Raw genomic sequence first — 10,691 nt, forward strand, 5'->3', positions numbered from 1 at the left:
CTCTTCCACCTCTCCCACTCCCCCCCCCACAGCAAGCAGGAGTCTCAGGGAGCAGCTCCAAGGCAGAGGGCAGGAGCAGCACATGGCAGTGGGGGGAGGGACAGCTGAACTGCAGGCAGTTGATAGCTTACTGGGCAGCTGCTGCACAGGGAACTGTATATAAGATCAGGAACTTGGAGCATTTTTTTTTTTAAATATATAAAGTTAAACAAAGTATACTAAAACAGTTTTGTTCATTTTACCCACTTTCTACATATTATAGTGTGCAATCAGATTTTTAAACCAAATTGATAAGATAAATTACATATAATTTTAATAGGCTATGTCACCAGAAAGCATCAAGGGATGGTTACTTAGGCCTCGACTACACTTGGGACTTCCCAGCGCTGACGCGGCAGCGCTGTGAAGCACGAGTGTAGTCGCGCCACCAGCACCACGAGAGCTCTCTCACAGCGCTGTATGTACTCCACCTCTCCCAGGGGAATAGCTTGCAGCGCTGCAGGCTCTGATTACACTGGCGCTTTACAGCGCTGTACTCGCTGCGCTCGGGGGGGGGGCACGTTTTCACACCCCTGAGCGCAGCAAGTTGCAGCGTTGTACAGCGCCAGTGTAGCCAAGGCCTTAGAATTATTAATCTCCATGTTAATCTAGTAAACAAAGCAAAATTCATTTATCTACTAAGTGTAGTAGTAGTAATTTAATTTTAAAATAAATAATATTCTCTGCAAAGGACAGAGGACTCGATGATGAACAACAGAACTAGTTTACCAAACCTTTAAATTGAAAAAGAAAAGAAGAAAAAAGGTTATCTCCTCTACAATCATGGTATATATTCAAGGTAAGGTGTAAACAATCTATGCAGGACTAGGATTTACTCTACAAAGAGTTATCACTACTAAATGCTGTATATGTAATGCTGTAAGATATGATTAAGCTTAAAGACCAAACCATAGTTGCTTTTACGTATGATTTTGACTGTTTAAATAGTTTTCAACAATAGTTTTTTATTTAAAGATAAAAAATTATGGGTGAACACGAAGTATGTGGCAACACTAACATCAAAAAAAATATTTTCTCACTTTAAGGCACGTTATACCAACTTAATAACAAAGATACCCGTGTCAAGTACTGTTATATAATTAGAAAACTCAAAGGGCTAGATTTATATTGAGACTTTATAGTATCAGGACTTCAAATGCATTTTTTGTAATGATCTGTGCAATCAATAGGAAAACATTTCAGTATCCAAAATTCCTGTATGCATCTGATCAAGAAGGCAAATGGTACCAAAAAAATAATAATAATAATAATAATAATAAAAAACCCCACAACCCACCCTATAATCCAGACTTCAAGACAAGTAATCTGCTTGCTGCCTTTCAGTAGATTACAGTAAACTGCACAAAGCACCAATATTTATAATGACAGTTCTCTTTAAATTAAAGGAACTAATCATTTGGAGAAGTTCATTAGAAAATTCTCAGAACTTAATGGTACTTATAAAAGTTAACAAAGAATGTTAAAATAAGATAACAAAACATTTGATAAGCCATATTGCTTAAATTACTGCATTCCAAATATGAGACGGGGAAGGTAGCATTGCTATTCAGTAAGGAGTTTCCCAGCTCTCTTAATGCTTGACTGTTAAAATGGTGGAAGGCTTTTTAAACTCCCATTTAACTCCAACATCTAACTAAATGTTTGGCGAAGGGTAGCTTTGTTAAAGATACAACACCTATGTCCCTTTAATTAGGGTGTGAAAACATACAATACACATCCTCAGAGACTTCAAGGGACTTTGGATCAGGCCCAAAAGTGTATACCACTCTGCGCATACTATAAATAAGTCTGTATCTTATGTGGTACATTAGACCTAAATTACACAGCATGAGCCCCAGAGCTATGCAACAGTCCTTCCAATATAATATGATCCATTTTGGTTTCTTTATGTTAATTTTTTTTAATGCTGTCACAGATTATTTGAGTGCAACCAGATCTTTGTATTGAAAATTCATTACTGCTTTATAGAAGTTGCCAGGGGAACGTTTTGACATCTGGGGTGTTCAGCCTCCAACATTCCAAAAATTGATGAACAAGCACATTTGCTGGATGTTTTTGCTAAACTGAACAGCAGTAAAATAGTGAACATTGACATTTACACTGTCATCGGGTTTAAATTTCAACATTCCATTGAGATGAAATAGAGTATCCAAAAGCTCTCAAATCTAGCTGTTTCAGGTTACCAGCAAACTCAGGAGGAATCAACACTTGTTTACATTTACTTCATTTTTAATGTTCTCGCTGTAACCATACAAACTGGAGTCTTAAAACTTATTTTAATGAAAACTTAGGCTCGGGGGGGGAGGGGGGGGAGAGGGGAGAGAAAAAAAGAGAAAAGGTAGGTGATGTAATCCCTTTTATTGGGCCAACCACTGTAGGTGAAACAAACAAGCTTTCGAACTTACACAGAGCTCTTCTTCAGGTTCCAAAACACAAATATGAGGCAACTTTAAGACATTCTGCCACATTTGCAAGTCTTAAGTCACAAATTTAGCCCACACAAACCCAAGTCCGCCCCCAGAAGCCAAAACTACTCTTTTGCCTAGCTTGGACCTTTGACCTAATCCCAAACTGTTTCCTAGCACAAACTCATTATTCAGTATGTTTGCCAAAACTGACTTTGGCAATGCCCCTGCCCTCCCCGCTCCCGCCCCGCACAAATAAGCCGCAAACCTAGTCCAGGCTCACAAGTCAAGACCAACACTTAACCTAGTCCAGATTCCTTAACTGAAAGGCAATTCCTTTACATGAGGCCAAGAACAACAACAACATATCCTATGATTAGGTATAGCAGTTAACATTAAAGAAAACACACATTCTGCTGCTATTGCAGAAAATAATGCAGGTTTAAAGATCCAGTAAGAACTTTGTGGCCTATCACCCCTAAAAAAAATTCCAGAATGCTTCTCTTTGCAACAGTATTCCCCCCCCCCCCCCCGCCCATCACCTTTACTAGAACGATCATTAACTCTTTCAGCTATTATAGCTTGCAAGATTGTGAGATTATAAAGCATCATTTTACAGTATAAAGCCATTGGATATTTATCCTTTTGAAATTTTATAACAAACATGTTCAAACAGGTATTTGTTTAATTTAAAGCCCTTCTGATTTGACCTACATAGGCAAATCCACACCGGTAAGCATCTCAGAAATATTAAGCAAGAGACCTGTCAAACTGGATGTCCAACATATGTTTCATCCAGCTGTAAGGTACAGACCTATTTCCTCTCTACAGATAGCTATAGATAACTCAAAGTCAACAAACAGGACTGCTATGGATGAAAATTCTTGAGTTCGACCACTTTAAAATTTTAAAACAGTAAACTACAATTGTGGAACATGTTTACAAACACAATACTACCAATAATTGGTTTGCATTAGCAGCTATTAAGTTGGTCTTAGTTTTAAATATTAGATGCAAAATTTTCATCAAAAATAAAACTATTCTTTCCCCATTACTTTTTTACTGTGGAATAAAACTATCAGGACCAGAACATACAAAATATTCTGCTTAAACTAATATTTTATTCTCAAAGGATCTTGTTTACAACAACGTACATTTAACTGATTCCACAAAGCAAACAGAATATACAAGAATTTGAGGGAGTATTTGCTTTTTGGCACATTTACACAGTCTGACTGAAAAATATATTTCTTATGCCTTCTGCTTCAGCAAGCGGAAGCATCAGTTCAGATATTGATGGCATGGCAGCAGAGCAAGTCTACATTGTTAAAGTTCACCTTCATGAAAGGAACAATGATCTACCTCATTACAGTAATTTAATTTAAAAATTTACTTAACTGAAAAATTTCCCCAACCCCTTGTTAAAAAAAAAGCCATCATGTATTAATTATTTGTATTACCACAGAAAATAGGGACCCCAGCCAGTACAGTATTTGAAGGACCACTATAATGAAACTGGGGTTTAGTTTTCCTTAGCACTACATTATAGTATCATGTAACTTTTATAGTGAATGAACTGCAGAACTGTTGATCATTTGTGTCTGTGCGCGCACACACACACACACTTCACTAAAAGCATCTTTTGATCAAGAATGTGGTGACTAGTAATGCCATTTTTAATCAATTATCATGGGGGGGAAGTCATGGAAATATTCACTATTTTAGTAGCCCCGTATGAGGGACTTTGTCAGAGGCCTTTTGAAAAATCTAAACAAGTTATGTCAGCTGATTCTCCTTTTTCCATTATTTTATTAACACATGCAATGAGTTCTAATAAAGCAGTGACTGTCCAGGGCTTGGATCTGTAGTCACACAATCACTTACTGGACCAAACAATAAGTGTACAGCAGAGATTCAGCTCCCAAGTAGGTTACCATCAGTGTACTTTGCAGCTCCATTAAAGGGGTTTAAAGTTTATGAAGGGAGGTAAACTCCTATCTTCTCTGATGGATGTGAAATGGCTGGGGGGGGATTCTCCTTTTGCTACAACTAGCTGATATGCAGGAGTTGGGGAAAGAAGTGATCTGACAGGTACAAAAGTCAGTCTTCACAAAGAGGCGGGGGGAAGCAAAACAGAGCAGAGATTGGGGAAAGCTTTTCCCAGAGATGACACTGGAGTGGTTGGGTTGGCTTCCCCTGGAGCATATGGCAGAATGCCCACTATTATAATGTGGTGGAGTAGTCACAGAAGATGGTAAACAGGAAGATACAACACTTCACTGCTCAGACTAGGGGATAGCTCCTGGTGTACCAAATAAATGCAGACAGTTATCCTTATCTATTACTACCAGTCATCTATCTGATATTGGCACCAATATTTTTAAATTTGGTCCTGCAGACCAATCATGAAAGGAGGATGGGAGAAGAGGCAGAGTGTTTTGTAAACAAGCAGCAGATTTGCTTGCACGGTGTGTGTGAGCGCCATGTTTTTAAGGAGTGAAGGGAAGGAGTAATCCTTACAGAATAGAAGATTACAGACAATCAGCAATCCATTTCTTTTATTGTCAAGTGTGTATGTGAGAGGTGCCAATAGGACCATCCAGAATAAGTCCTGTCATTTTTCCAATTCACGGATATGTAGGAGTGCACATCTGCAAGAAGGCACAATTTTGTAGCCAGATCATGGCAAAAAAAGAAAGGATGTGAGACAGATTCACACCCAGCAAATCTGCCTTCGTCTACATAGTCATGCATTGGACTGTACTCTAAGGCTATGTCTACACTGGCAATTGAACAACAAAATTTTTGTCTTTCAGAGAGATGTTAAAAAACAACCCAACAACCCTGAAAGACAAAAAAGTTTTGCAGACAAGCGCCAGTGTGAACAGCGCTTTGTCGGCAGGAGCGCTCTCCTGCCGACAACACGAACGCCGCTTGTTGGGGGTGGAAGTTTTTGGCGGCAGGAGAACCGACAAACAGCAGCTACACTGCACGACTTTTAGCAGCACGGCTGTAGCAACACATCCATGTCAGTAAAAGCTGTGTAATGTAGACATGGCCTAAGACTGTGGCAAATGGAACAGGCAGGTGCTGTGTTTCTATGGATGTGGTTGGTGGGGGGAGGAAAAGTCAAAGGAAAACATGCCCCAACTGATTTCGTCTGTTTTAAAGTCATTGCAAAAACCTCGGATTAATTAAGAACCATTAGCTGACATTGTGATGATGTTCCTAACAGAGCTGCAGCCCTTGTTTCTTATCAACCATATCTAACTTCCAAAGGAGTGGAAGTAAATACTCGAAGTTCAAATCAAACAAAATAATACAGACTAAGGGTAACCAAATAATATAAATTCAGAATTGCATTTTGTTCCTTTGTGAGGCTGGTTCCTATTGCAGACCTCTTCAAATGCTGGAGAAGATGAAGTTACTTGTCTTCTGCCTCTTTTGGATAAAAGTAGAGTGCAGAATGTGCAATTGCATAAACTCCTGGGCAGTATACTACCTAGTTACTAGATTGAAGATTTGTATCAGAAAATATCAAATGCCAGTTAAGAGCTTTCTGGTTGATTAAAAGCTGTGTTATCTGGCAGTTTATGTATTTATACACAGCGCAAGCCACAATTGGTCCAGTATAAACAGGTAAGAACAATTTAATGATTTCAAGGATAGGGAGATAGCTGTTCCAGCCCACCCCAGCAGTAAGAGAAGTTAATTACAAGGATGTAGTATCCTCTTTTGAGACAGTGTAATTATAAGTGTTGTAAACTATAAGGCTGCCACATGTTAACAGTTGTACCCTTGCATTGGCATTTAGAGGAACAAATACCAATAACCATTTTTCTTGGCAGTTTTGAACTGTAAGGACGAGAAACTTATATATCCCACAAATAAGAACAGCCGGGAGCATTGACTCCTACCCAAAAACTAAGAAACACAGTTGCACCAAGGTCATTCTTCTTGACCCAGCTCAAATCACATGTAGAGAAAGTGACAGACCTACAATTGCACCTAATGTATTTCAGGGCAGAAAAACAGGGCACAGCTCACTATTTGCAGTGAATGTAATCACTTTTTCTGTTCTCCAAGTATCCTTGAACAGACTTGGATTTTTACAAATGTATTTGTTATTTCAACCTACTGACCTCTAACAAATTATCATCACCATGATTACTGCATCATGTATACATTACTTATCATTCACTATTTGTACTAAACTACTGCTTAGTGCTGATTCCACTCCAACTGAAGGACTCCCAAACCCAAGGGAGCTTACAGGAACACGTCCAGCACAAATACACATCTGAATACATTTTAACAAGTATTTGTGATGCTGTTACTGTGAAAATTCTTACAAACAAAATTTGCTAATACAAGCATTTATGTAACGTGGATAAGAGGGGTTACAAATGCCATTAAAGCTCATTAGCAGTTTTTATTCAAAGATATCAAACAATTTTGCCATATTTATACAGATCTAGCATATATTTCTTTCGCAGGACAAATTAAACACACAAACTTCTCCCTTTTTATCCACAACTTCCAATAAATTTCAACTTCCAAAAAAATCATCATTACTGTAGTCTTTCATATTACAGGTCTTCGGGGGTTGGGAGGAACAGGAGGGAAGAAGAGGTGGCATGAATTTAATTAACCCTTCACTCCACCTCAAAAATTGCCTCAGCGAATGGCAGAGCAATGCTCAAGAACCACAGGAATAAAATCCCGGGCACTCCTGCAAAGCCCTGTTCCAAGCAGATGTTCCATGACGTGAGCTACTTAGGAACACTCAATGTTAATGTCATTTACGCTTAATCAACACCGTGTAGACTATCATGCCAACAAAGAGGTTTGGTGTAAGGCTCTGGGCCTGCCCTCCTATTTTTGGGTGAGAATCCACCCACCCCCTCCAGGCAACACCGCCCACCCTCCCCCCTCTCTCTGCCCCTCACCCATGCAACTGGGCAGACACAAGCCTCTACGTTTTGTGTTTTTCTAAACCAGGAACCTGGGCCAAGAAGCCCCGCCGCCAGCCGAGGAAGGGAGGAAGCACCCAACCAGGGCTCACCAGGAGGAGCCCACAAGCCTGGGTCGCTAACCACAAGGTAACACACCCCAGACTGGAGTGACCTCACCCTTCTGCCCCCTCGGGGCCGGGACCCCTCACGCCTCCCGGGTCGGGGCAGTTTCCCCCCGTCCTCGCCTAGACCCCCTCTCGCGCCCCACGCCGGAGCACCGCCCCCACCCCCATTCCAGCCTGGGCCCCTCTCCCTCTCCACACACCCCAGGCCAGGGCACCTTTCCTCGCCCAGCCCCTCTCGCTCCCACCCTGGGCCTCACCGATGAGGACGCGCAGGTGCTTGAGGCGGGTGAGCGGGTCCTTGCGGGTGTCCAACACCTTCTGCGTGGATTTCCGCACATCCCCGTGCGCCTTCTTGGAGAACATCCCGCCGGACCCCCCGGCCTGGCAGTCGGGGTCCCCCCGGCTTTTAAGAGGCGGACAGCGGCCTCCGGATCCGCCCGCACCAGGCCCCCTACATAGCAAACAGCGGCAGCACCGCCTCCTCCGGCAATACGGCGGGGGAGGGGGAGTGGCGCGGAGTCAGCGCCCGAAAAAAGGGGGAGACAAGGCCTAAGCTCCCCCCACAGCTCTAGTAGTCCCGTTGCTTCACGACAGTCGTCAGGCACACTCCTGGTGTTCCCGTAGCAACCGCGCCGTGACGTCACAGCGGGGCTGAGGTTCCAAACGCACGCCGAGGCGGAAGGTTCAACTCTGCCTTAGGGGGCAGCGCCCAGGGTGGTGGCAAAGGGGTGGGGCTTGGGGAAGCGCGTGGGGAGAGTAGTGCACAGGACTGAGCTAGGTCAGTAGCTGGAGCAGAAGGAGCCATGGGATGGGTTGATTGCGGTAACAGCAGGCATTGGAGTCAATGGAGAGTGACCCCAGCCCTGGGATAACCCTCACCAAGAGAGTCAGGAAATAAAGTTTCAATTTCTTGCTAACACTTCTCTGTGTCATCTTCTTATGATCAGTAGCAAACTCAGGTTTTTTTGACACTACAGCTACCAGGCAGGAGCAGGAAGGGAAGACATTTGATATAAGGACTCAATGCTGGGTCTCCTTCAGGACACCAAAATGACAATAGCCAGAGAAGGAAAATATCAATATTCCAAATATTGAAGAAGTCCCCAAAAGTTAAGGTTGGCAGTATAGCCAACACCTGGCATTCAAAAATCATAAGTCACCTGCCAACATTAAGTCTGACTTAAAAGTCACGAGTTATAAAATAATCTCCCCCCCCCCCCCATTTTTTGTCTTCTGGTACATTTAGGGTTTGTGTTTTCAAGCATTTCTCTGCAACCATGAGTAAAGCTGTGATTTTGACACAGAGGTCATGATGTTCACAGTAATATGAATTTGAATAAAGTCTGTGAGAAGTCTGTCCTGCACCCACTCTGCAGTGGCAGTTGCTGTCCTGCAAGGCTAGTCTCAGCTCACTGCTCTAGATGTTGTGACCTAGCGCAAGCCTATCCCTCCTCCGTAGATGGAGGCAACAGGGACAGACACATCAAACCTGAGTGTGATCTTATGTGCCAGGTCGCAATGCCCAGAGAGCAGGGAACTAGACAGAGCACCGCAGTACATGCATCTCTGCTGTGGTGTGGGTGCAGGGTGGACTCTCGTGCCCCCTTTTGTGACTTACAGGCTTTTTCCCACACCTCTGCCATGAAATTTACTAAAAATTTATGTGCCAAAATCATAGCCTTAAGTATGAATGCTAAAAGGTTACTTTTTTTTTTTATGAAAGCTGAGGTTCTCAGGTGATAATGTGATCCCAGCAGCTGGAGGTTTAAGAAATATACGAACTGTTGCAGGAGTCATGGTAAAATTGCAAGAATTGGCAACATTATCTTGCTGATATAATAAAAGAACACATTTCATTACAGCACAATAACTTTAACTCTGAAGGTTGATTCTTTAATATTAAATATATATTACTTTATACTTAATGAGAATAATTTATCCAATCAGCTGGCAGTGCAAGATTTATTTTTAAGTGCTTGGTTTTCTAAATTGTGTGACAAGTAAATACATTTTGTAATTCCACAACCTTAATTTTTTTAAATAATATTTTTGTTTTGAGAATTTGCCAGGCCTTATCTTTCTTTTATTTTTAAGTAACTAAAATGAAAGCATAGTTTTAGAAATTTTAAATAATAGAATGGGACTGTAACAGGGAGGATTGGAGGGCCAAGCAACCTAGTGGTTAGAGGACTCAACTTCCAGCCCCTTGCTTGATCAAGGTGCCCCAGGCTTTAAGGCTGAGGGGGAGGTAGGGGAACCCAGGCCCTCCCACTCCACCAGGTCCCAGCCCAAGGCCCTGTGTAAGTCAACTCTTGGGTAGGGGGCCTCCCAGCAGGGAGACTACATTCACTGCGGTGAGCTATTGCCGTCCCTTCATTGTGAGGCATGGCCCCTATAGTCCAAGTTGCAGTGGTGACTTATCTCTAATAGTATCCCCTCATGGCCACTGGGTGGCATCCTGTTGTGGTCCCAGGTTTCTCTGGGCAGGGCAGCCATGTGTTTGGCGGGGTCAGAACTCCACACGGTCTCTGTGCTTTGGTCTGGCCAGGGAGACGGTGCTTATCACAGATGTCGGCTTCCTTCTTTTCCCGAGGGTGTTCAACCCCAGCTCTGCCCAAGGCCCTGCCCCCACTTCACCTCTTCCCCAAGGCCCCACCATCTGCCTGCCCCTCTCTTTCTCTCTCTCTGGCCCAATAACTGTTCCACTCTGGATAAATACTTAAATAGTCATTGGACCAGAGACAGACAGCATGTGAGAATGGCTCCGTGATCCAGTGGTTAGGGAACCCAGGTGGGATACCCTGGGTCCAGTCTCCCTCTGCTTAGGGGCAGATCAATTATATAGATTTTATTAGGATTAGGGCCACAGTTTTTCCCTAGCTCGGTGGAAAAAGCATTATAAGAACATGAAAATGTTAAAATCATATACATTTTTGAAGGTCTTTACCTCAGGAACACTTGGACCAAATGATCCCAAATTTACACCACTAACTCTGCATTCAACCGGCATAACATTTTTCAGGAAAATCTGACTTTACATATGGTGTGACAGGTTCGGTCACAGAGACCCCCTGATGTGCTGAAACTACCTCTGAGCCCGTTTTCCCTGCCAGCTTGACTTCCAGAACCCTGTCTTGTTGAGCCAG

General features: G+C 42.7%; 1 protein-coding gene across 3 annotated transcripts in view; it reads right to left on the minus strand.

Annotated features, from left to right (window-relative positions):
* Positions 1 to 8,154, minus strand: part of RALGAPA1 (Ral GTPase activating protein catalytic subunit alpha 1) — a 245,567-nt gene extending 237,413 nt beyond the window's left edge. For 2 of the 3 annotated variants that reach the window (XM_054025347.1, XM_054025346.1), the window contains exon 1: positions 7,803 to 8,151. In XM_054025347.1, the coding sequence (XP_053881322.1) occupies positions 7,803 to 7,908 (106 nt within the window). In that variant the 5' untranslated portion in view covers positions 7,909 to 8,151. Of the gene's footprint in view, positions 1 to 7,802 lie in introns of all 3 variants that reach the window. The other variant, XM_054025345.1, reaches the window with a different exon arrangement.
* Positions 8,155 to 10,691: the final 2,537 nt, after the last annotated feature.

Source organism: Malaclemys terrapin, chromosome 4 (genome assembly GCF_027887155.1).
Source record: "Malaclemys terrapin pileata isolate rMalTer1 chromosome 4, rMalTer1.hap1, whole genome shotgun sequence".
NCBI classification, from domain to species: Eukaryota; Metazoa; Chordata; order Testudines; family Emydidae; genus Malaclemys; species Malaclemys terrapin.